General features: G+C 45.2%; 1 protein-coding gene across 2 annotated transcripts; it reads left to right on the forward strand.

Annotated features, from left to right (window-relative positions):
* Nucleotides 1-18: 18 nt before the first annotated feature.
* On the forward strand, nucleotides 19-26612 carry CRYZ (crystallin zeta). 2 transcript variants are annotated; one of them, XM_080915768.1, is made up of 10 exons: nucleotides 19-141; nucleotides 273-413; nucleotides 6575-6691; nucleotides 10688-10840; nucleotides 15116-15279; nucleotides 17364-17415; nucleotides 21571-21720; nucleotides 25195-25302; nucleotides 25395-25490; nucleotides 25820-26612. In XM_080915768.1, exons 3-10 carry the CDS (start codon nucleotides 6581-6583, stop codon nucleotides 25979-25981), a joined length of 996 nt encoding a protein of 331 aa, XP_080771894.1. In that variant the 5' UTR covers nucleotides 19-141; nucleotides 273-413; nucleotides 6575-6580; the 3' UTR covers nucleotides 25982-26612. The 2 variants fall into 2 exon arrangements, with proteins under 2 accessions (XP_080771894.1, XP_080771895.1); XM_080915769.1 differs by lacking the exon at nucleotides 273-413 and having other exon boundaries at nucleotides 61-141.
* The last annotated feature ends 82 nt before the right edge of the window (nucleotides 26613-26694 follow it).

Raw genomic sequence — 26694 nt, forward strand, 5'->3', positions numbered from 1 at the left:
TTGCGCTACCGGGAGTGAGACTTGGGTCGCTGACCGTAGAGGTGTAACCCGTGAGGTGGAGCCTCGCAAAGTTTGGAAAAGCAGGCCCATTTCCAAAGGAACTTCTGGAGCTTAGGAGGTTTGATTCCTACTGCAGAGAGGGTGAGTCGTCCAGGACCGCAAGCAAGCTTTTAGTCTTGTCTGCGGGGAGGCTTTTTCTGTTCTTTCATTTCCTTTCCTTTTTCCTTTTCTTTTTACTTTCCTTTTTTCTTTTTCTTTTGTTTTCTTTTAAGTAATAGGCTCTGGATCTACCCTGGAGTTAAGCGCAGCAGGCCACCGGGTGGTTCAGACTGGGATAACTGCTTGCTGATATCTGGGGATTCCTGCCTCCACCAAAGCACTTGTGCCCCAACTCTGAGTTCACGACTCTCCAGGTGCAGTACGGGAACTCTGTGCTCTGGCCTCCAGTATGTGTGCAGAAGGCATTGTTGTTGTTATTATTATTATTTTAGACTTAGTGACACCCACCTATAGTAGTCTTGAAAAGAAAGAAGAGGGATAGAGAGAGAGAGAGACAGAGAGAGAGACAGAGAGACAGACAGAGAGACAGAGGACAGTCAGAAAAACCTAATACTTTGTTAACTACATCTTGCGCATTTACAATTCCTAAAGTTCCTGCCACAGTCCGGTGACCAGACAAGACCTGTTAATGATTGAAAGCGCAAAGGCCACTGTGTGGACTTCTTGTCCACTTAGGAATGTCTTTACTCTGAGTTTGAGAACCGACCCGTTACCGCCATGCTAAGGTGGACTTCTAATGTTTTTCCCTATCCCATGAACTTTCATTTTAACCTATGAGTTCAAGCAGAGTCTGGAGAAAGATTTCTTAACTGTGTATGTCCTAGAAATAAAAAGTAAAATAAAAAATTAAACAAGGTACTATAAACAATTTTCACAACAAATGTATTTGATAAATAGAAAAGCCCATTTAAACCATAGCTTAATTAACAAACTAAAAAAAAAAAAAAAAACAAAAACAAAACAAACCAGGCATGATGGTGCATACACTAGGAAGCTGAGGCAGAAAAGTCACCTAGAACTCCAGGCCAACCTGGCCTGTGAACTGAGTTTTGGGTTAGCCTGGACTACAGTGTGAGATGCTCCAAAGTGGCAGAAAGCTCCTTGTCCAGTGTGAGACCACGAGTAATGATAACTCTTACTCTGTTGCAGTCAATCCCCACAGGTAGCCTATGCTAGACAACTTATACCATCAGGGTCGATTAGCCTTCCCTGTACCATCAAGATAGATTAGTTTTCCCTGTACCATCAAGATAGATTAGTTTTCCCTGTACCATCAAGATAGATTAGTTTTCCCTGTACCATCAAGATAGATTAGTTTTCCCTGAACCATCAGGGTAGATTAGTTTTCCCTGAACCATCAGGGTAGATTAGCTTTCCCTGTACCATCAGGGTAGATTATATTTCTCTGTACCATCAGGGTAGATTGCTTTTCCTGTAGAACCATATCTCTTTTATTCCTAACTCTATTTCCCAATTTATAGGCATTTGAAGAAAACCCAAGTAGACGTCTTCATGAGGAAATACGTGCCCCAGCCTATAGCTTGGTGACATTTCATACCCAATTTCTAATACATTCCAGAATTCATTTCAGAGAAATGAAGGACAGTCTATGCCAACATTTCCAAAAGTGAAGTTGGAAGATTGTAAGTTAAGGAAAACAAAATCAGCTAACATTTAAAGCACTGAACTTGAATTCTAGCCCTGCTCTGGCCTCTGTGACCTGCCAGGGTTTCTGAATCTCTTCTAATGTCTTCTGGTTTCATAAAAGGAAACTTGGCTTTTTAGCTCTGCATAAGGTAACCTTTTCAGCAACTTTATATTTTTGCCTATTGTGAAGCTAATTAAATGAATGGAGATTTGAAACTATACTTTTTAGGGAAAGCTAGATATTATGAAGAATTAAGGGTTTTCATAATTGCTGTTAGTGTATCATGTTATTTTATTCTTGTGATTCCTGTCAGGAGCCATCTAGGAAAGGCTAACAGGTGATCTTCCTGGAGTCTTATGATGGGTGAGAGGCAAGATCCCAAGAGACTTCATCTCAGGATTGCTTCTTGCAGCTGATTTGTCTTTTTGATCATAATCTAGGGATTCCTAGGCATCAACCCCACCCTATTGAGCAGATTTTCTACAGATCAACATAAAGAAGAACTTTCATAAAATAATGCTGTTTAGATGAATTAATAATTCCATAGAATTTCTGACTTGATTCAAATCATTTTAGGAAGAAAGTTTTAAGGTTGTTTTAGTTGTTTTGCTAGAAGGATGTGATAAAGTTAGAATCAGGAATAGAAAGGGCCTATTCCTCATAATAGTAATTAAAGGCTTCATAATAAGAAATACAACGAGCTTTCATAATTACTCTAAAGGGAGAAATAGGCTTGGGGTAAATTTGTGCTCAATGAATAACACTCAGGTCCAAGGAAGAAGCCACGGGTATGCACTATGATAAGGCAAGGCTATGTAAAAATGGATGCTTTGAACTTATGGGCTGACAGTATGAAACAGTGCTTTGAAATTGCTACTGATACCTTTCTGTAACTCCCCTTTTCTGTAACATTTTATCTATGACGTAATTCTTTTTTACAGAACTTTTTGTCCAGAAGTGTAAAAAGGCTGACAGCAGTAAAGAAATGTGGTAGAGCATACATGTTTCTTGGTGCGTGTGTTGTCTGTGTGAGGGACTTCTTCCTTCTCTCTGGTTTCAAAAGAGTTAATGAACTTCAAGACCCCCCCCCCCCCCCAGCCTGGCCAGCAAGGGGCTCCTGGCTGACTTCTCCAGTGAAAGGAGCTCTGACAATGAATCCTTGTACTTAATTTGGAACTTAATTACTGAGCAGCATGAATTAATCTGCCAGAAACTGAGTTAGAGAGTTTTCAGTGCTTAAAAGCACAGAATATTAAAAAGAGAAAAGAGCTCTTTTTAGCAGTTATTTAAGCACAAAACAGTAACAAAGAGTTAAGTTTCTCAGCACTCTGTTAAGTCAGCACTGGGTTAAGTTTCCCCAGTGCATACTTAACAGAGAGTTAAAGAGAAAAGTAGGCAGTGTGTGTGTGTGTGTGTGAGTGTGTGTGTATATGTGAGTGTGTGTGTGAGTGTGTGTGTATGTGTGTGTGTGTGTGTGTGTGTGTGTGTGTGTGTGTGTGTGTGTGAGTGTTTGGGGGGGGTCAGCTCCAACTGCTCTTTCTGGTTCTCTCTGTCAGTGGGGGGCAAGACTTGGGCTTGCCAGGTATTTAGGGTTGCCTTTATTATAATAAAATGTTTACCTGTCTTAAGTTTAAGTCACTTTACTATGGTAGCTGACCTTTGGCCTTTAGCACCTCAAAGTAAAACAGCAGGGGATTAAGTAAAGTACCTGGTTCTATCTCTGAGGAACCTGCTGCTCTAACTCCCAGCCTGCTAGTTGAAGTCTCTGGAAGAAAAGGGGACACTTTGAAAAATGATTTTAGCCTGTATTTCTAAGTTCTCTCTAAAAAGTTCTGTTCTTGCTCTCTAATACCTTTTCCAAAAATGCTTTCAAAAGCAAGTCCTCCTACTCTTGCTCTCTCCTCCTCCTCCTGCTCTGATGTAACAATGGCCTTGCTTTCATTACACTGTAATCTTTCCTAGTCTTTAGTACCTTTTCTAGGAGAATGGATCACATGGTTTATCCAAGCATCCTTAAAAGTTCACAAGAAGTTTAAACGTACATTCAAATCATAAATAGAATGTTTACATACATAAGAGTAATCATCTGGCCAATTGTTCATTATCTGTCTCAGCTCTACAGCTTCATTGAGAGTTAACAACCATAACTAATTTGTCATTGAAGTTTTGTATAAATAAACCGAGTCAATATTTTATTCTCTGTCCTTGTACCTATAATAAATCATTGGTTCCCTTTTTATGACCTTTGATTAATTGTTTTACAACCTCTTGGAATGCGCTCTAAGTTGTAAATGCCTGCTTTCTGTCTTAGAAGCAACTAACTTGAAGACTGGCAGAGTTCTCATTGGAGTTTTGATATCAGAAAGGACTTAATTGTAGTCCTATTATAAGAGATCTTAATAATTACTAGTACAATATTAGGAATTCTTGTAGAATCGTCATTAAGAATTAAGGAATCATCTACTTGTCTCGATAGCATCACATAAGACAGAACATCTTCATAACCTGTTGAAATCTGCTCCTAGTGATTGTTATATGTGTTCCACAATAACAGGAAAAGCACATTACTAGCAGGAATCGTTCCTCAGGAGAATCCCCTGGGCCTTGCCTGCAGGAGAGAACCGTCATGGCAGTACCGTCTCAGGAAGGTCACCTGCTGGCTTTTAGCTTCTCCTCCATGCCTTCTGGCAGAAGCCAGCGGTTCTCAGCCACAGAACAAGCAAGAGGGTGAAGTGTCCAGAAGCTGCCAGCTTCTAGCCCTCAGTACAGGCAGAGAGAGTCACAAGGCTGGAACCATCAGTCTTTTTTCTTTCGTCCAACTCTATGTTCCACCTCAGCTCCGAACCCCAAAAATCTGGGCCTGGCCCCCTGCAGATTCCCTTTGGTACAGCACCAGTGTTATGAAGCGGATCCTGGGATTGAGTGCAGAGGTAGTGGGAGCAGGCTGGAGGGACAGAACGCAAAGGCTCAGTGGGGAAAGAGAGTAAGAGAAGCAAAGGGAGTCACTGCCCCATCTTCGCAGTATCAGGATGAAGTGTGTGTGTGTGCATGTGTGTGTGCATGTGTGTGTGCATGTGTGTGTGTATGTGTGTTTGTGTGTGTGTGTGTGTGTGTGTGTGTATGTGTACAGTTCATAGCAGCCTTTACATTTTCTGGGTCTAGCACAGTGATTACTGTTGAAAAGTGCTATTCTCTGAGTGTCACAGCTGTCACCTCCTGCAGAAAGCCATGATGGCCCTCAGACCCTCGAGATTACGATTGCCGACTGCTGATATTCCCTCACAGAAAGACAGGGCACTTGCACCTTTACTTGATATTCCAGCCACTTCCCTCCTGTACCCGGGGCCAACTGTGGGCAACTCTGTCCTAATTGCACCTGGCCTCTTTGTTGCAGAAGGTGCCAGGGTATTTAGAAGCTAGAGGGTTATCTGGAGAGCGTTTCCATCTATCCAGCCTTGGCGAAGTTCTTGCCCATCCTGGGTGAGACTTTCCAGTTGTGTGGTTGGTTTGTAGTCATCCGCACTCCTGTAAGTGTCTTCACCCATGCTCTGTAAGCCTTACGGCCTCACTGGAGCCAGACTCTGGGGAGCTGTACTTTGGTTTGTTGCTGAGACCACACATAAGGACACGGGGGCATTCATGTTATGCCTGACTCGTTTTCTGAGCTGGATAGAAAACTGTTTTTCTCGGGTTTTGGGTTTTGTATCTCAAAAACCTCCTAGGTAGCAGCAAAATCTAACTATTTGATTTGTTTTATTTAAAGAAATTATGATAGGCCATGGTTAAGATTATGGAGATATAGTTAAAACCAGTTCGTCCCATCTGTCACTATGTTGTTTCCAGTTACATATTTCATTTGTTAATTAGCTTTACTTTTCTTAGAGCTTGTTTTCAACTAATTGTTTAATAATAATAGGATTACAGAAAAGCTAACTGGGCCATTGTTATGTGTAGACAGGTGCACTGTCCTTTAACTTCCAATTTTCTTTCTCCTTTTGAACTATGGAGGGGTTGTGAGACTGTTCAACAGATAAAGGCACTTGCCACCAAAACTGGCCACCTCAGTTTGGTCCCTGGGACTCACCTATACCTGGCTGTTCTCCACCGCCCTCCACACCTGTGCCTTAGCTTTGTCTGCAGCTCCTTTCACACACATAGAGACAAACGGAGGAAAAATACTGCAGGGAGTCTGCTTCCATAACCCAATAAATTTAAAAAGCTCAGTGTGAAGAGGAAAAGGGAAATACCACAATTCAGTACAATTCAACCTAGATAAAGTTAGTAAATATACAAAATAATTGCACACGTTGCTCTAAATGCATATAAACATGCTAGCCAATTACTAGCATTGAGTTTCTGGTACTAATCGATTCTTGAAAGGGATGCCCAGAGGTAGTTTGGAGGATGAGTGCAGAGGGGCTTCAGTTACATCCATAAGGTTATTAAAGGATTGACTTGTTAAAGCTCCGCATAAATGTGCTTATTCCTTTGTTATGTTTGCAACACTTCACAATTTGACTAAGGATCCCTGAATCTAATGTTAGTTCGTAAAATTTCTAAGGCGCCGCAACCCAAGCTCATAGCACAGGAGACATGAGATGTGGGTCCGGTATTGGTCCAGATGTTTAATTTGCATGCTTGACTCCCTTGTTAAAGCAGTGAGTCCCACAGGAAGTCCTATGAAGTATTTTGCTTTGTAGCTGAAGGGTTTTTAAGATGAAAGGTCCTCAGGAATGAAATGAGATCGGTGGGAAGCTCCTGGATTAAATTGTTGTTTGAGAAATTATTTGATCTGTTTCCTCTGGGGGGAGGGGAGTGATAGGCTACATACAGTATGATAATGCATTAATTTGTCCTGGCCTCTAGATCACCATGGCAACGGGTCCGAAGTTGATGAGGGCAATTCGAGTGTTTGAATTTGGTGGACCAGAAGTGCTGAAGTTCCAGTCGGACGTGGCCGTTCCCGTTCCACAGCGCCATCAGGTGGATACAATTATCAAATGACTGACCAGAGCAGCTGCACAGGGAGCTGCAGACACGGAAACAGGGCAGTGTTTACCTGTCTGTGTGACCCTGACAAAGTAACACTGATGCTTAGTGAAGTAGACACTTGAAAAGGAAGAACTTTTGGCTACCAATTTCCTGCCGTCGAAAACCAGCTCTATAGCATGGTAACAGTATGGGAGTTCTGAGTAAGCTCTGTCCTTAGGAACCTCCCTGGTTCTTAATTTTCACACGGTGAAGGTAATCCCCCCCCCCCCCCACCAACACTAATGCTTTGTCAGATTACACTTAAGAGAATTCAGCTGTGGAATTTAATTGCCTCTAGTGGCTTTTATCAATATCCTTTTGACTCACATTATGTGCACTTATTAAGGCGTGCTCCATACCCTAGTCTAATACGCTTCACAAGCCTAATAAGATTTGTTTTCTTCATTTTATTTGTATCTCATCTTCTCAGGTTCATTTCTTATCACCCTCCCAGTAGATTTTAACAATCTTAAGTTATTCGGTTTCCCCAACAAACTCTCCTTCCATCTTTGTACATATTTCTTTTACCTAAAAATAGCCCCGCCCACCTCCCCATTGAGCAGGAACTCCAGTGGAACAGGAACCCGAAGAAAGGAGCTGAGGCAGCTGTTGTGGAGGAGTTCTGCTCACTGGCTTGCTCCTCACTGCTTTCTCAGCCTTTCTTATAGCACCCAGGACCACCAGCCTAGGGTTGGCACCACCCACAGTGGGCTGGGTCCTCACACCTCAGTCACTAATTAAGGTGTGCCTATAGTCCTATCCCATTTGTGCATTTTCTAAATTGAGGTCCCTTCCTTTTAGATGACTAATAGCTTGTGTCAAGTTGATATAGGATTGGCCAGCATAATTTACCCGTTGTCAACTTGACACACAAACACATCACTGTTCCTTTCTTGTTCATCCCCAAGAACATGAGTTAATGTCAACATCACATTATAAAATATTTTGCAAACTTAAAAGGTCCTACAGTCTTTAAAAATTCAAGCACTTTAAAATTCAGTCTCTTTAAAAATCCAAAGGCTATGTAAAAACTTAGAAACTTTGAAAACTTCAAAATAATATATATATGGAGTATCTTTTGAGTATATGCCCAGGAATGATGCAGCTGAATCTTCAGCTTTCAAAATTTCTGAGGAACCACCAGAATGAACTCCAGAGGGGTTGTACCAGTTTGCAATCCAACCAGCAATGGAGAAGTGCTCCTCTTTCTCCATACCCTCAACAGCGTTTGCTGTCACTTGAGGTTTTGATCTTACTTACTCTGATTGGTGTAAGGTGGGATCTCAGGGTTGTATTGATTTACATTTCCCTAGTGACTAAGGATGATGAACATGTCCTTAAGAGCTTCTCAGCCATTTGAGATTCCCCAGTTGAAGAATTTGTTTAGCTCTCTGTTTAGCTCTGTATCTCATTTCTCAATTGGGTTATTTGGTTTTTCGGAGTCTAGCTTCATGAGTTTGTTTCTCACTCTGGCTGAGGCCCTCACACAGGGCTGCGTTCTCCCAAGGCTGCACCTCTCCCTGAGGGGTGCATTGGTGTTTCCCTCCAGCCTCGCACCCCCATGGCGGTGTAGAGTAGATGCAGTCTAGCCTTTGGTAGAGTTCTCACACCCAAGGACAGCAGGACAGGAGCAGAGCACCTCCCCTTTCCTCCTGCCCAGGTGGCACTCCCAGACCCCAGCACTGAGGCCGGATGTAAGCCCACAGTCCTTGATCCACTTGGACTTGAGTTTTGTACAAAGTGATAAATATGGATTGATTTGCATTCTTCTACAAGCAGACCATAAGTTAGACCAGCACCATTTGTTGAAGATGCTTTTTCCCCCCTTCAAAGTCTTATAACTATGGGCTCTTGAAAAATGAGTTAAATGCTTTCATGTTCCGAAAGGTATAGTCACAGTCTGAACAAAGCAAAGCTAAATTGTAGCAATGTCTTTCCCTTCCACCAAAGTCGAGCAGGGTCAAGCCTGTCTCATCAGTAGCCCTACTCCCTGGTACCAACTTAGGGTTTGTATTGCTGTGCTGAGACATCATAAGTAAAGGCAACTTGGGAGATACCAGGAGCCATGGGAGAGGCTAAAAGCTTTTTCACCATAGGCTGTAAACCACGATGGATGAGCCCTTCCAGGTGAGGCTGAAGGGATGGCGTTTTCCAGGTTTTGATCAGGCTATTGATATGCTGTTCCTATCATTATTAAATTAAATGAATATATAATCCGTAGGCATTAGCCTACTCTGTTGGGCAGATTTTTGCAGATCAATGAAGATTGATCTCAAAGTCATTCTATACAGACAAACAGATGATTTCTTAATTCCTAGTGATGATTCTATAAGAATTCCTAAAATTATAGTAGTAATTAGTAAGCCATTTATAATAGGACTCCTATTAAGTACTCTCTGATATCAAAACTGCAAAGGGAACTCTGCTAGTCTTCACGAGTCACTAGTTAATTGCTTCTGAGATTTAAAAAAATAGGCATTTACAACTTAGAACATATTTCAAGGGGTTTTGAAACAATTAACCAAAGGTCATAAAAGGGAACTAATGATTTATTGTAAGTACAAGAACAGGAGATAAAAATATTGGCTGCATTTATCTATACAAACTTCAATGCTAACTTAGACACAAAAATTATAGTTTTAGGCTCTCAATGTGGAACTGGGGACAGACAATATATGTCCAGCTGGATAACTGATCTTAGTGGAAACACATATACACTCTCTTGTACACTTCTTATTCAATTCATGATTGTATTTATGTTTGAATTTTTAGTGAACTTTTGTAAAAGAAAATGGGGTAGGGGGGTGTGTGGGATAGCATGTGATCGGTTCTCCTAGATAAACTACCAAAGACTGGGTCCGGTTGGGTCCGGTTCCCTTAGGAGCAGGGGAGAGTGAGATGAACAGGGAGGGCAGCAGGGTCACTCAGACGTGAAGAGATCATAAAGTCTGACCTGGTTTTCCTCCGCTTACTTCCAAAAATGAGAATCATTTAAAAAGTGTCTCCCTTTTTCTTCTTCCTGACAAGCAGTTAAATAAACTCTCAGAGGACCTGTGGAGAAAAGAACAAAGGAACTCTTTACTTAATGAATGCCCTGCTGTTAAGTAACAAGTGTCAACAGGCCCAGAGGCCTGCAGCTTCTGGCCTCAGAGCAGCCTAAAGTCAAGATAGGTAAATGCAATTATAGGAAGCAATTTAATCTCTCCCAAGACTTAGCCTTGTCCCTGCTGATGCTCTTTCCCCTCCGCTGCGTTCAAGGGAGCCAGAGCTCTGGAACTGGTTGGTCTCTGGCAGGAGGAATATGTTTATTTCAATCGTGTTTCATCATCTAAAGCAGTTAGGACAGGGACTCATATAGTGCAGAACCTCAATCAGGAGCTGATACTGAAACCATGGAGGGGTGCTGCTAATTGACTTATCTTCCTGCTTTTTTATAGAACCCAGGGCCACCTGCCCAAGGTTACACCACCCACAATGGGCTGAGCCACTGGACCAACCTGCGTTACTCTTTAATAAAAAAAAAAAAATCAAAACAAACAAACAAAACAAAACCAAACAAAAACCCTACAGGCTTTCCTGCAGCCTGAAGCAATGCCTAAATTCTTTGTACTCAGATGACTATTGATGCAAAAACTATCTGGCACAGGAAATAACAATCCACCTACACATCTCAGAAGAAGAGGAAGTGGCCTAACGTGCACAAGAAGGTCTCTGAAACACACCTCTTTCTGTATAGTGTATTGTTTTCCAGAAGTCTTGGATGTAGCATGCAAGCTAGTCTACCTTATTTCCTGCTGCAGACTTAGAGTACAGGCTTGCTGAAGGCAGGGGCTGCCTTGGGCTTGCTTTACTGTCATGGTTTCTCTAGTTGCATTATTTTCCACACAGCACTGTTGTAAGGCAAATGCCTCAGTGCTCTGGACAAACTAACGAGTGTTGTCATTACAGGTCCTAATCAAAGTCCACGCCTGCGGTGTCAACCCAGTAGAGACATACATACGCTCTGGGACCTACAGTCGGAAACCTGCCCTACCCTACACTCCGGGCAGCGACGTGGCTGGGATTGTGGAATCTGTTGGAGAGAGTGTGTCTGCTTTCAAGGTATTATTCCACTCTTAATTATCTCTATTTTGCCTAAGTAGTGTTCTTCTGAAATTTAACTCTAGCTTTAAAGGCTTTGAGAGGTTTTCATTGCACATTTCTGCTGCTTGGGGGGATTCCTCGTCAAAAAGAAAGCTACGGAGTCTAATGGAAATGTGTGAGTGGACAAAACAAACGGGCCTGGCAGATGAACAGCCTTTGTCCTGCACAGACAGATGTTTGATTTCCTTTCACAAATTACAGGAAAAGTTAACTCCATTTATCTATCTATCTATCTATCTATCTATCTATCTATCTATCTATCTATCTATCTATTTATTTATTGGAGGATAATAAAACATCCATGTATCCCTGTGCATATTTATAACTACCCTCTTTCCTCTTAATTTCTCAACCTGTTCAACCTGGCACCATATTTACCAAAATCGGGCTGAGTTAGAGAAACTTAATCTGCTGCTGTTCAGGAAGTGGGCGGATTACTGCAGCTTTTTGAAAAGCTTCTCAGTCTTAACACTCGGGCTTCTGCCCCCATAGCATCTCTAAATCTTTGCTAATGCCACAATGGTCTCTGGACTCTCAGGTCTCTGGACCCTTTTATGTTGTTATCTTTCTTAACTTCACAATGGCATTCTCAGTCACTTAACTATTTCTTAAACAAAAACAAGAACAAAATCCAATGTTCACTTTGGGTTCTGCCAGGCAACGTGTCCTGCCATCCTTCCTCTGAGCATCCTTGTTTTCACCCTTGTTCTTTGGATGCTGTCCCAGTCCTGTTGCCTCAAGTCCTCAATCCCGTTCAGACCTCAGATTTCTGTATTTGTTATGCTGTATTCACAGAAATCCACAGTCATAGGCAACCTCTATTTCCTTTCTTATACCCAATGTCTCTACCTTAGAGTATTCAACTAAGACCTGGTACTGTCTGCAGTATACTCACGTCAAAGACCAGTTCTATGTTACAGTAGTGACTTCTCCAGTGCTTAATTGTCCTGTGAATCGAGGTGTTCCTTTCCTCGACCAGGCAGGTGTAGGATAAGTCCATCACTACAGAAACAGGAAGGGCTGTTTCCTGCTGGCCATTCCTCAGGATAGAGGGATTTTAATCCAGCAAAGTGGTCACTGTGGCCAGAGTGCAGACATGCCCTTAGCACACACCTTTAATCCCAAACAATGAATAAAGTTAGTTTCAGAAGGAAGCACCCAGGTTAGAAAGTGTTGTCTAATTGAGTGGCAAAGTAACGAATCAGAAAGATTTGACAGAATAGGATGTGTCAAACTCTAATGAGAACCGAAAGGAAAGAAGGTAACTTAAGAGAGAGTAGCATGCACATGTATGTCCACACGCACACACACATACAGAGTGAGATAGATAGATAGATAGATAGATAGGTAGGTAGGTAGGTAGGTAGGTAGGTAGGTAGATAGATAGATACATAGATACATAGATGGGTAGGTAGATAGAGTTGTATAGAGACAGGTTTCAGGGACAGAAAAACAAGCTAGACCCAGGTAAAGACAGAACAAGCCAGAGAATGAGAAAGAGCCAGAAGATTAGAATGTATTGCCAAAGTTAGTATGAGGCCAAGCAGAGCAGTTCAGCCAGAAGCTGAAAGAAGCGTGTTTAAATCAGTCAGCAGGGAGAGGCATTTGAATAGCTGAGTTGGCCAGCCAGCCAGCCAGCCAGAATCAGAATGAACTAGAAAGGGTGAGCTTATTCACCCGTAAGTCTTAGAGGCTGAAAACATTCTAGCCCTAGGTAAGATTTTACCGAGGGTAGAAGCTTCCAGGCCTAGGACTAGTTTAGCAGCGGAAATTACCTCAGGTGAATAAAACTTAGGTTTACACCCCAGGAGACCCTTCCTCAGTCTATCAGAGCATCTGTGCCCACTGAGGTTGTCTTGCTGTTTGAGGCTCATCTCAGTCTTTCTCCTCTTCTTCTGGCCACTGCCTGTGGCTTAGTTCAGGTTGTCTTACCCTTGAAGCAACCCTGTGACCTGGAGTCTTTAGATATATGCTGCCTCTCTCTTGCTCCTGGGGGCCTAACCCTGGAAAGCTTGATCTAAGGCCCACATCTATTGCTTGTGGGCTTTGGCACTGATGAGGTGTGACTGGAGGCGGGACTGTTGTAGCTCTGCACACTCGTGCTGCTGTTTTCTTCAGTACTGAACTGCTCTTCTCCGTACACTCCCTGCTCTCTCAGGGCCGCGTCTGTGCTGTTTCTGCTTCTTTCTTCCACTACTGTGTGCTGCGTGTAAGATCCCTCCCTACTCTTGGAGTCTGCACTGAAGTTTCCAGAAAATAACCCCCTACCCCATGTTAACATTCACAGCTCCTGAGCTAAATCACCCTCGTCTGTCTTCAGGCCCTGCTAATAGCCAACCACTGTTCAGATGGCTCACCTCTGTGTTTGACCTAATATTCCATCTTTGTGGCTATTGAGTAAACCTTTGGGACTGCACACAGACCACAAGGTTCTGCTAACCCTAGAGAGTATCATCCGGCAGCACTGAAAGCCTGTGGCAGCAAATCCCCTGCTTTGCTGTCCCTGCCTACCACGATGTCTGTTAACACTCCGGAATATAGCGTTTGGGCTGACTTAAGTCCCTGCACCCAAGCACTGGTTCCAGAATAAACCCTACTCCCTTTGAGGCGAGAGCTCTGGCATGAGCAGGGGGATGCTTGGCCTGGCTCAGCGTTTGCTCTCGGCAGCCTCCTGTGCCACGGGGTTTCCTTCGCCATTTCCTAACACCAGTTCTGCTCTTCAGGTCTTGCCCTGCCCTTCAAGCCCTACCTCGAATGCTCACGCCCTCCAACGCGTCTTTAATGTCCGCAGCTTGGAGACACTCGTTCTCCATCTCTCACGTGGCTTTTCTCACCGTGCTCACTCGCTTTCCACTTGTATGTCTTCCTTTCTCCCCTAGAGGTGCGTGTGCTTGGGATCTGGGGCAGTGTGTTGCTACCGATGATATCCTCACAGAACTCCAAACTTGGGTTTTTCTTCTCGTGAGTTCTTAATGTTTGAGTCACACTGAAATCAATCCGGCCGATTTTCAAGCCATAAAAGTGGATTCATCTTAGCTTAGTCTTTCTTTAGTTCACAGGCAACACTGTCCAATGGCGACCCTTGCTTTCGGCTCTCAGTTTCCTTCCAAAGATTTGCCGCATCCTGAGGGCATCATTGCTCAGCGTTTTGTCTGTTCCATGGCACATCTACTTGCTTATACATCTTCTAAGGATGTAGGCCAGGTGTTCAGACGGCCAGCGTTTCCACGGCCAGGGTGCAGCAGACGGCCATTAACAGGGCGCTCTGTGTCTTGCTATAAGAGGCAATTGGTTCTGCTTGGCTCTTTCTATTTCAACGTGTTGCTTAATTGGAGGAAACTGGTATCCTCGTCTGCAGTGGGGATGAGCACAGGCCTTCCCTGGGTCACCGTGATGCTTATGTGAAAGAATACAGCCTCTAGCTCAGTACGTGCTCAGCTGTGTAGATTGATCTTAAGGTAATACATGGACAGTGGAGAGGTAGGTGAAGACAAGGTAGGAAAAAGGAAGAGACTGCAGAGAGAATCAAGATGGAGCTGGAGAAAGCAGACCTAGATCATGGTGGCCGTAATTGGCGATAGGTAGATATGAATATTTTAAGGGACTCTATAGGTCTTTTATCTCATATAGAAGGGCATTTTGTATCTTTGTCCATTGGATGTAATCTTATTGTGTAGAGGGTTTGTGGATTGAGAATTTAATATATAAACCTGTTTGAAAAGCTGCCAGGGTTTGGAGTCATGCTTGTGCCGGGTGGTGCGGTAAAGAAACACACAGGGGTGTCATGTCCACCCAGGAGAGAAGCAGCAGGGCAGGCGGAGTGAACCGCCTGGGAAGGGAACCGTGAACAGTGTGGCTTGTGGACAGAGTGACAGAGTCCGTGCTCTTGGCTCCACACTAGAGCAGCCTCCGCGGAGTGAGACCTTAGGGGGGGGCGTTAAAAGGTTAAGCCATCCATTTAATAATTACTACAACACAACTGAACATCCCCAGTGTCCTCATGCATTTGAGGGGCGTCTTCTGTTCTTGTCTCCTTTACTGCTTCTTTTCTGAAGTTCCCTCTTAGTCAAACATGTAGAGCTTCAGTGTTTCAGCTGTGTTTGCAAGACACTGAGCTGGAGACATCCACATGGAAATGATTGTCTCTCACCGTCAGCGGGCACCATGTCAGGTCTCGGCCATCTTGGCGCAGTTGGGATCTCTGCCACATATGTTTGTTGAAATCTTTTTCAGAAAGGCGACAGGGTCTTCAGCACCAGCACAGTCTCTGGTGGCTATGCGGAATTTGCTCTTGCAGAGGATCACACTATCTACCCCCTGCCCATGACACTGGACTTCAGGCAGGGGGCTGCCCTGGGGGTCCCATACTTCACAGCCTGCAGAGCTCTGTTCCACAGGTGAGGTAGCATTCTGAGGTCACAGCCTCTCTGCCTGGACTGTGGCTGCTTGCTGCTAGCCATTAGTGATTCAGCATTTTGGGGTGATGCCAATCACAGAGGGGACCAAAGTCTGATCATTTGAGAAGAAAGAGGAAATTAGTCCCTTAAATGAAAATCATTTTCTCAAAACATTGGGAGTCAGGAAGGAGATAGAAGACTCTGAGGAAAATATGTATCTTTGTCTTAGTCACTGTTTTATTGCTGTGAAGAGACACCATGACCACAGCAACTCTTAAAAGGGAAAGTACTTAATTGGGGGCTTGCTTACAGTTTTAGAGGCATGGTCCATTATCAGCATAGCAGAGAACCTGGCAGGAATGATGCTGAAGATGTAGCTGAGAGTGACATCCTGACCCACAGCAGAAAAAATGAGCCTGGGCCTGGCTTGAGCCCTTGAAATCTCCAAGCCCAACCCCAATGACACTTCCTCCAACAAGGCCACACCTCCTCCACTGAGGCCACACCTCCGAATCCTTATAATCCTATCAAATAGTGCCACTCTCTGCTGATTAAGCATTCAAGCATGCCTGGGGACTGGGGGGCGGGGAGCGAGACAGGGTTTCTCTGTGTAGCCTTGACTGTCCTGGAACTCACTCTGTAAGTCAGACTGGCCTCAGACTCAGAGCTCCACTTGCCTCTGCCTCCTGAGTTCTGGGTTTAAGGATTGTGCACTACCACCTGGCTAGGGGGCCATTCTTATTCAAACCACCATAGTCTTACTTTCCTATCACTGTAATATGACCTCATAACCCAGGCCACTTATTAAAGAAAGAAGATATATCATATATCAACCTTACAGTTTCAGAGAGGGAAATGGGCCATTGTGATGGAAGCAGGCCATGAGGCATGGGGCTGGAGCTGTATTTGAGAACTTACATCTGAACCACAACCATGGGGGGGGGGGAGGGAAGGAAAGAGAGAGAGAGAGAGAGAGAGAGAGAGAGAGAGAGAGAGAGAGAGAGAGAGAGAGAGAGACAAAGCCACACCTCCTAATCCTAAAGAATCTTACCACCTGGAGACCAAGTTTTCAAATACATGAGCCAGTGTGGGCCATTCTCATTCAGACCATTACGGTTTTAGAGCAGGTTTTTATTCTGTGTTTGGAAAGGACATAGGCTGCAGTGGAAGAGTAGAGAGATACGAATAGGCCCTACATAGCCTTTAAATGATGAACTGAGGTAGTGGATATCCAAACAGCGATAAAAGGACGGAAAGGGCGTCAGAGTTTCCCATGAGACCTAGAAGAATGAAGCTGTGGTGATGGAGACGTTTGGAGGCGGGAGGCAGGCTGTTGAAGAAGCCACCTGGAAGCCATGAGCAAGGACTTGGGGCTAGTGTACTCTCATTCCAGACTGAACAGGGTCCCCCCAAAAGAGCCATCCACCGTATCTCTGGAATGAGCTAGGGGGCCTAGTGGTGAAGGTCTTTGTGTTTGATCAGTGAAATGCTCCTAGTATGACTTGGTGCGCGTTCCGAGCATCCGGGGTCTAAAAGAATGTTGAAGTGCATACAGGTGAAAGGCACGGCCTGGGGGCCTAGGTGACTGCACAGTCTCATTGGGGACTGCTGAGAGTTGACTTTTTAGAGATGTCGAACAGCAAGGGCCCACTATTAGCAATGGCCAGGAGCAGCCCTACCCACTGTTACCTGGGCAGTCCTGGGACATAGGATAATGGCGACTGATCTGCAGCAAACTTGCCTGGGGACACTGGAGACACATAGCCATGGGGGACTTCAGTTCTGGTTCAGAAGTTCCACCAACACACAAGGACAGCAGCCTAAGCATTATAGTGTGACCCCTGCACCCAACACGGCCACAGGCAGGTGACAGACACCCAGTGCATGGGGGGTTTGTGTTCCTTGTGGCCGTGGGGACCATCATTTGGGTCTTGGGGTGAGAGGATATTTGGCTCTGTGTTAGGATGCAGCATCTTTTTGGGTGTTGACGGAAGCAAGGGTAGACATTCCTCACAGATGATGGGATGGCAGGTCTTGGTTCCTTTGACAGGGAGAATGATGGTGCCTCTGCTTTTCTCCTGCAGTGCCCGTGTGCGAGCTGGGGAAAGCGTCCTGGTTCATGGGGCCAGCGGAGGGGTGAGTGTCTATAATTTCAAGTTTGTATTCAAGTGAGCATGGAGTTATAGGTCTCACGTGACAGTTCTTGAAATCTCTGTGCCTTTTAAGTTTCAATTTTAAAAATTTATCCTTTGAGGACTTAATCCATACATTCAGTGTGTTTGATCTTATCTCCCAGTATGCCCCTCCCAACTTCATGTCCTCCTCTTCTTCTTCTTTTAAAATAACCCACTGTGTTCAAAATCAGTGGTACCCAGATGAGAATCCTCTGTAGGAGCCCAGGGTGTTCTTCCTCCCATAACAGCCATCAACTGACAGTAGCTCCTCCCTGGGGCAAGACCTTGGGAGCCTGTCATCTGTCCATGCTGGGTATATGACATTGTACGGGATGAAGTCATTTTGCACCCCGAGCCCCCTTACTGCCATGAAACTTCTTCAGATATAGGCTGAGTGGAATCCATGCCTGATTCCATAGCATTTCTTGCTTAATAAATTCAGCAGACCATTTCATAAAAAACATTAATGTGTAGGTTTTCCACCTGTGCTGGGAGTGCGCCAAGACTGACCTTGCCTCTGCCTTCATGTGCCGTGGTTCTCGGAATTATGTGGCATTTTAAGCTGTCCTAGGCATTAACCGTGGTTGTTCTGTGCTCCCTAAGATAGCAAATGAAGGCTCATTGAACCTCTCAGCCAGTAGTAGCCAGCGTCACTCCTGTCAGGGATCCCTGGTGTGTCGCCAACAGGCACACACCTTGATGGGAACCAGAGTTCTTGGTATGGAGCTATGTCCTCAGCACCAGAACCCTGACAGAGTTAATGTTTAGTGGGGGAAAGGGCCAAGAACTCAGCACTTAAGCTGTCGAAGGAATCCCCAAGTGTAGCATTGTCAGAATCCTTAGGTACGTCACAGCTGGTCCGTCTTCAAGAAGATGGAGGAGAAGCCAGAGTAGCGCATTTGAAATTTATTGTCAGCACAGAGAGACTTTGGTAATGTTGCTGACAGGATTTCCCATTTTTCAAATCAGGGGCCTACGGAGTGATGGCTCACTACTGGGTGCTCTGGGGAGGACATGGAAAGGAGTGACTAGTTACCCAGCATGCCCCACGGAATGACGTAATGGCATCCTGACAGTATGGCTCTGCCTCTGAAAGTGGCCAGGTGACTCAGAAAGTCAGGCTCCTCTGTGTCTCTTTGGAGATGAACTTCCTTATTTATAATGGGCATCTTTCTTCCTCGGTGACTTGGATCAATCCCTCAGGATTTCGCATGTTAGACTATTTACCAAAACAACCCAAGGTTGTCTCTGTAGGGCTTGAAAAGACAGCCAAACTCATCGTTAACCAGCTGCAAAGGCTGGTTTTGGATGAGTTAAATGTAACCTAATAACCGAAGGTTTGAAACACACATGTGTTTATTTAAATTGCCACGGTGCTCTGTAGAGAAGAGAGTTGTTCATACAGTGGAGAGAAAGGGTTTAGAGGAAATCCCTTTACACTCCTGTAGAAAGCCCTGCCACTTCAGAGGGATTGCTTTGCTTTTGTAAAAGGTAAGATCCAAACTGTTGGTTTTCGGAGCTGGCTGAGTGCTAAATCCTGGCTGGCTGGGACAGGCTGGCGGCCGCGTGAGAAGCACCTCTGATCCTCCGGCCCTATCAGAGGGAGACAGAACACTGGCTTTTGTCTGGCTCAGTTTGTCCTCTCTGTCCTCACTTAATCCACATTCCTGCTGTGGGTTTAAAATGACGTGGATTTGTGAGCACAGCCACTGTCCCAGTACACTGGAGGGGGACTCTCATTTTAGTGTTTGTGAGATCAGTTGGAGAAAAATAATGGGCAGAAAATGCCACGTAATCTCTTGAAAAAATATTGTGAGTCTGATTGTTGGCAAGAAAATAGTAGCCAGGGCTCTTTAGAAAAACTGAGAGGCTGCGCAAAGGAGGCATTAGGTGATACGTTTGCAGTAAGTCTGTGCCTTAAAATGTGATTTTATTAGATTCAGAGTTTTAATAGAAAGGTTAAGTCGTTGGAGTCAATTGCAATGACCCCATGACACAGCGTTTCTCCTAATGGTTGTTTCTACCCTTCCTCAGATAGGATCCTGCACACTTGCTTTGGTTAGATTATGGGAAGCCTGTCAGAGCCTCATTCCCTGCTTGGACCTTCAGTCCTTGGGGGTGCCCTGGCCCAGGAGAGCAGGGTTGTCCCTGCTCCAGTGAGTTTTTCTCATTTACCATTGTAATTATTTTTTCTGTCTCTCCCAGTTCCATTAGCCTTGCCGATCAGAGCTTCCTTACTTTTCAAATTGAGGTCCTTACATTTACTTTGTGCGTCTGTGCAAGCTTGTGGTTACCAGAGGACATTTGCATGACTTAGGTTCCTGCCTCTACCAGACGGTTGCTGACTTTTGGCTTGGTGGAAAGCAGCCCGGCCCACGACCCTGTTAGTGTGTGTCAGCTGACACTCTGTGTGAGCTGTGTCGGGTTAGAATGTTCAGCCTTAATTCAGTGCTCTGGTATGGGAGGGAACACTCTCAAAGTTGGTCTCTACATGTGCACTGGGCACACAGGCCAGCACAGACACACACACACACACACACACACACACACACACACACACACACACACACACACAAGAACTCGATTTTAAAAACTGCTAGTGAATTGCTGCCTCGAGTTTTATTAAGAAACAATGCACTAGATTTTGGGTAAGGAGGAGGAGGACAATTTCTGAAGTAGGCCTAAACATGTCTGCCACCTTAATATTTATAAAATTCAATGAATGTCACCTATTTATGTCAAGCGCCATTCCCCTTGATGCTCATGAAGTCGGAATAACGGGTCAGACCCAGACTGCTGATGTGTGTATGTTTCATGTGCCTGTAATTCCGAATGCCACATAAGATCCAGGCAAACAGTGGTCTTGAGTAGAAAACGTGGAAGTTCTGGTCTGCATGTGAAACCCTGTCTGTAAGAGGTGATAACAGCCAGTCATGGTGCCTCATGGTCGGAATCCTCGAGAAGGCAGAGAGGCTACAGAATGAGTTCCCCAAAAGAAAAAGCAGCAGCTGAGTATTTGTTCGTTTCCTTTTCTAGATTTGACTCTGAGTAAAGCTGTGGTATAATATAAAAACCTTAATTCAGATCACCGTTTTGCCCGCATCTAATGGGGTCTCTGGCTGTCAGCATGCGGGCCAGATTCGGGTTTAAAGCTGCTGGCGCTCCTTGAATGCCACGGCTCTCAGCGTGGTCCCCAGCCCTTCCCTTGCCATGGACCTAGCCGTCAGCCTCCATCAGTCCCTGAGCTTGGTCCCTGGGCCAGCCATCCCTCTTTCTGCTTTTTCAGCACCGTGAGCACGTTTCCACTCTGCCCAGTTAGCCCACCTGCACCCTTGGGACCTGCACCCTCCATCCCCCTTCTCCTCATTTCACCGGGGTCACCTTTCTTGACGGCCCAGACAGCCCCTCTCCATGGTTTTCTTATTCTTCCCAGTACTTGTTGTTTGCCTCAGTTGTTCGTTCACATTTATTACTTCTGTTCTCTTTAGCGTGCAATTTTTTTTAATATTAAATCCATGGGCATATTTCTAACTTACACAGTAGAGGTCTTATGCTTGTTATAAAGAACATGTTATTTGATTAGTTAAATAAAGCCAGGAAGGAGTATCAAGGCAGTCTTTAAAGACTGTACCTCCTGGGCAAACCATGTATTAGCAAGTGTTCCGCTGCCGGGGTTTGGCCTTGCTCTGCTGTATGAGACTTGCTCACAGGATATACACTTCTGAGCTTATAGTTCCTCATCAGCATAACAGACAGTGACAGACCTCAGCAAGCACCATGAAGCATGCTGAGCACAGCATTGGGGGGGGCGTCTTTCCTCCAGGAAAGGTTTAACCATAGGAGCCCCGTGGCTCTCCCCTTCCTACCCCTGCGGCCCTTTAATACAGTTCCTCATGTTGTAAAGACCCCCAACCATAAACGTATTTTCATTGTGACTGTATAATTGTAGGTTTGCTGCTGTTGTGAATTATAATGTACATATATGTGTTTTCTGGTGGTCTTGGGAGACTCTTGTAAAAGGGTCTCCATTGGGACTGTGACCCATACGTTGAGAACCACTGCACTAGTGAGATCTGCAGTTCCCTGTAGGCACTGGAGGATATGCTTTGTTTTTCAGGTTGGATTAGCTACCTGCCAGCTTGCCAGAGCTCATGGCTTAAAGGTTTTGGGCACAGCTGGTTCTGAGGAAGGAAAAAAGCTTGTTCTGCAAAATGGAGCCCACGAAGTGTTTAATCACAAAGAAGCCAACTATATTGATAAAATCAAGGTAAACATTTTTTTTTTTTTTTTACAGAAGGTCAAACATTGCTTCTAGGAGACTCACCTAGCTTTAAAAATAGGCCATTTTAACAACCACCATCTCAATGAATTAACCTGATTTTGCTGAATAAATACCATTGTTTCCGTTTCCACACGTGCTCTCAACACTATACATATTTTACATGATTTACAGAGACAAGCATCTAGTTCTCCAGACTTTGCTGTCACACTTGCGTATTAGATGAGATGGAGGCTTTCTAAAGTCAATCGAAAGATCACATTGTAAGTAAGCTTGTAGCTACAGGATGTTCATTGTGCAGCCATCAAGGATGTGAAATTCCCACCGCAGGCGAGGTTCTCAGACTGACAAACCGGATGGACCTGTCCAGGCTGCTGCTTGCGGATGGGGTGCTTGGGGAGGGGGTATCACTATCCCATCCACCACAGTGAGGAGCATTCAGCCCACACAGGATCTTTCTTACCTGTCGGTCTGTCTAGCCAGGCACGTGCTCAGCCACTAGCTTCTATCGAACGCTCACCTAATCCCGTCGTTCCTATTTATATACCACTGATAATAAATCACATTTACTCTCTTGCTCATCCTTATAAGCACTTTCTTGAGGTAGGACAATGAGAATTTCCCAGGCATGGAGTGCTTTATAGAGGTTATTATCCAAGGAGGAAGAATGTGTGGATGGGTGAATTTCCACCATACCACTTTGCCATAAAACACCAGTCAGGGCTCTGCTCTGTGCCATGCACGGGGAGCTGGCACCGGGTGCTCACTCCTGATGCTGTCCCTGGGTGTGTCTGAGCCAGGACAAGACTGGTTACTGGGTAAAGTTGCTGCTTGTGTTTGCAGCATCTGACTCTAGGCCGTGGGGGTGACTCCTCTTTCCTGCTAGCTTCTGTTTGCTCTTGTTCTCGGGCTCCAGGCTCTCCCCGCCTCTCTCCATTCCTTTACTGCCTAACTGTGGAAACAGTGCGCTCTGCCCTCTCTGCCAGTGCAGTTCTGCCTGTGTGTCATCTCTGGTGGGTGGAGAGTCTGTGTGTCCAAGCTGCCTTGTGTCTGTCCTCATCCCCAGGCGCAGGAGGTCTTCATTGGGTCTCATTGAAACTGGCTGTTCTCCTGCACCCTGACTTCACTATTGACCCTCTTCTTCACGTTAGTACATCGTCTTTGTGTCTGCTGTCTCTGTGTCCCTTGTTGGCTCTCTGACCTCAGTTCCATCTCTGTTCACTAGCCAGCCGAGCCGTCCTAGGCACTCACCTGTTTCCCTGACAGGAGCCCTTATATCATTGTCTATGTCTGTTGTCAAATTTTGTGTGTTAATGTGTGTCTAAGTGTGTGTGTGTGTGTGTGTGTGTGTGTGCGTGCGTGTGTGTGTGTGCATGCATGTGTGTGTGTGCATGCATGTGTGTATGTGCATGTGCACCTGTGTGTGAATGTGTGTTCCAGTGTGTGCGTGTGTGCATGCGTGTGCATGTATGTAGGTGTGCACCTGCTCATGAATGTGTGTAGCACATCCTTTGTCATTCTCCGACTTATATTATGAGACAAGGCCCCCAGTGAGTCTGAAGCTCAGCATTCCCTGTAGACTGCCTGGCCAGCAGGACCAGGAGTTAGGCATCTCTGCCCCTAGCTCTGGGATTCCAGCTAGCCTGAGAGCAGGGACTTTACCCTGAGCCATCTCCCCATAAGCCTATTTCATGTGCATTTAAATCAGCCTCTCCCTGCTGCCCCCAAGTTGCCCCCTTTACTCTGCCAGTTTCACCCCTGACAAGCATCTCTCAAGTCCCTGTCATCTAATACTTAAGCCGCATATCGCCCTGTCCTGATAAGTGTTACTGAGCTCAGAGTCAATTGCTCTGTCTTCTCTGTCCCCAGAAATGTCTGTCCCTTTAAATATTTCTATTAAGAAATATCTGAAATGGAACTCTGTTCTAAGAGGAAGTTTAACTTTCCTGTCTGTTATTGAGTTTCTGGTAACTAAAACACTGAATTAACAAACACCTGAAACATAAAACCAAACCAAACCCAAAATCCGAGTTCTTTACCTAACATGCTGTTGTTCAGCATGGTTTGCAGTCTGTAACAGTGCATCTTCCTCTCCCACAATGCTGTGTGTGAGGAAGACTCCCCACCTCTCCCACAATGCTGTGTGTGAGGAAGACTCCCCACCTCTCCCACAATGCTGTAGTCTGAGGAAGACTCCCCACCTCTCCCACAGTGCTACAGTCTGAGGAAGACTCCCCACCTCTCCCACAGTGCTGTGTGTGAGGAAGACTCCCCACCTCTCCCACAGTGCTACAGTCTGAGGAAGACTCCCCACCTCTCCCACAATGCTGTGTGTGAGGAAGACTCCCCACCTCTCCCACAGTGCTACAGTCTGAGGAAGACTCCCCACCTCTCCCACAATGCTGTGTGTGAGGAAGACTCCCCACCTCTCCCACAATGCTGTGTGTGAGGAAGACTCCCCACCTCTCCCACAATGCTGTGTGTGAGGAAGACTCCCCACCTCTCCCACAGTGCTACAGTCTGAGGAAGACTCCCCACCTCTCCCACAGTGCTACAGTCCGAGGAAGACTCCCCACCTCTCCCACAGTGCTGTGTGTGAGGAAGACTCCCCACCTCTCCCACAGTGCTACAGTCCGAGGAAGACTCCCCACCTCTCCCACAGTGCTGTGTGTGAGGAAGACTCCCCACCTCTCCCACAGTGCTACAGTCCGAGGAAGACTCCCCACAGGCTCTCCTGTGTCATTTTCCTTCACTTTCCTTAAGTCTAAGGGACTCCTTTTCATTTGAGCGGTTTAGGCAGTTAAAGGAAACTCTTTCCTTCTGTAGCTCACGGCTTACCTCTGCTGGCACAGTACTCACCTTTACATAAAAGCTGTGCTTGTGGGGTCTACATCCTGATTCCTAGTTTTAAGTGCCCAACATCCATTCTACATCTATTACAATGCCCGGTTTACATACTTATTACTTATAATGTAATATAAATCTAATATAAAATAATTATAACATTGCTGGGTCTTCAAGAACCAGTGTAATGCAGAGAACCAACACTTAACAGGGCCGACAGAAAGAATTAGTATATCAAAGAATAGACCTCCTATAACACAGCTTAATATGCAATGCACACAGGCAGAAATACACACCACACCCACCCACAAATACACACCTACAGCTCCCAACCCACACACAGGTACCCACCCATTCTCCACAGATATTCACAGATAACCACTTGTACACACACACACACACACACACACACACACACACACACACACACACATACACACACACTGATCCATGCAGATTTGGCCCGTTTATGGTAGCTTATCTAGAGTTTGCATTGCAGAGAGTGTGGCTGGTTGCTTTGTAATTAGATTATTTTAAAACATGCACTGTTGGTTTGATGTTAGTTTAAAGAAGCGGTTTAACTGCCTCTTGCCTTCATCTTGTTCTTTTATCATGCAGACATCTGTTGGTGACAAGAACAAGGGTGTTGATGTGATTATTGAGATGCTGGCCAATGAGAACCTTAGCAGTGACCTGAAGCTTCTGTCCTATGGAGGACGGGTCATTGTAAGTATGAGTCTTCACCTCCTTGAATCTCACCAGCAGTCAACCCCGTTTCCTAGCAACCTTCACCTGTGCACCTGCTGTCTCCATGATAGGTTGTGGGGTGTAGAGGTTGCATTGAGATAAACCCAAGAGACACCATGGTAAAAGAGACAAGCATCATTGGAGTCTCCCTCTCGTCAAACACTAAGGTAAGGAGCTGGATGGTCTGACTGTGCTAGTCAGCAGATTGGCAGTTGAAGTCAATGGTAAGCTTGGTCACCTGACTGGAGAGGTGGATAGCCCGCAGATGGTTCGTGGGAGCAGCAGTGTGGAGAGGGACCACTAGTCACAGCTCTTTCAAGACGGTATTTTATATACCGACACCGTCCCAGATATGTGTGAATGGCAGAGAATTTAAAGGGCGGTTCTGAGAAAACTGTCAAATCTTTAAATCTGCAAGAGGACCTTTCTGGTCATGTGGTCCAATGCCACGAAACTACAATCACACACTTTTTCCCCCCCAATCCCTTTCCTCTAGGAGGAGTTTCAGCAATTCGCAGGCATCCTCCAAGCAGGAATAGAAAAAGGTTGGGTGAAACCTGTGATAGGTTCTGCGTATCCACTGGAGAAGGCGGCTCAGGCTCATGAGGATGTCATACACCGCAGTGGGAAGACAGGGAAAATGGTTCTCCTCTTATGAGGCCTGCTCTTTCCGGGGATGCCCTGTGTCACTGGGACACCTTCTTCCCTAAGTCTGTGCTGCACCATCTTTAATCAGTGTCCCTTTGATTAAAGTATTAAAGCATGACTTTAGGGCATAGATTCCATGGAGTGATGTAATCGCAGAGAGTGTGGTGTGTCCAATGTGGTTTTAGCATCCCCAAACTCCTTTGTTCCTTTTCCTCTGTTTTCTTTGTTTGGATGTTTTTGTTTGTAGTTCATGCTGGCCTTGAACTCACGGTGATCTTTCTGCCTCAGCTTCAAGGTGCACCAGCACACAGAGATTCTCAGACCTCATCTGGTTAACTTTATTCATACCTTTGAATGAAATGTACAATTTCAAAATTGCCCTGTACTGACTGATTGCCTTAGGTTTTCAAGCCTGCTCCCCTTTAGGTAGTCATGTGTCCCCTCAGCCATAGATGCCGTGGCCCTTGAAGACATTCTGGGCTGAAAAGCATCCTTTTAAAACTAATGTCATCTCAGTCTGTAAGCCTCTGGGAAGAGCAAAAATGATCAACACCCGGGAAACCCACTAGTCAGTTTCCCTGACGTTTCTGAGATCCGAATGGTCAGCAGCTGGCTTTGCTCTCGGAGGTCAGCAACCTTATCCCGTGTCACTGGTGTTCAGTATGGTCACCTACTAAATGATTCGTGGTCATTTATCTGGTATGTGTAACATTAAGAACCGTC

Source organism: Micromys minutus (assembly GCF_963924665.1).
Source record: "Micromys minutus genome assembly, chromosome: 4".
NCBI lineage: Eukaryota > Metazoa > Chordata > Mammalia > Rodentia > Muridae > Micromys > Micromys minutus.

Excerpts from the sequence above, each read along its gene's own strand:
- CRYZ (XM_080915768.1), top strand. The coding sequence starts at position 6,581 with ATGGCAACGGGTCCGAAGTTGATGAGGGCAATTCGAGTGTTTGAATTT. Across the intron at positions 17,416-21,570 it reads TTCATGGGGCCAGCGGAGGG|GTTGGATTAGCTACCTGCCA; the intron begins GTGAGTGTCTAT and ends TTTGTTTTTCAG. Across the intron at positions 25,491-25,819 it reads CCCTCTCGTCAAACACTAAG|GAGGAGTTTCAGCAATTCGC; the intron begins GTAAGGAGCTGG and ends CCTTTCCTCTAG.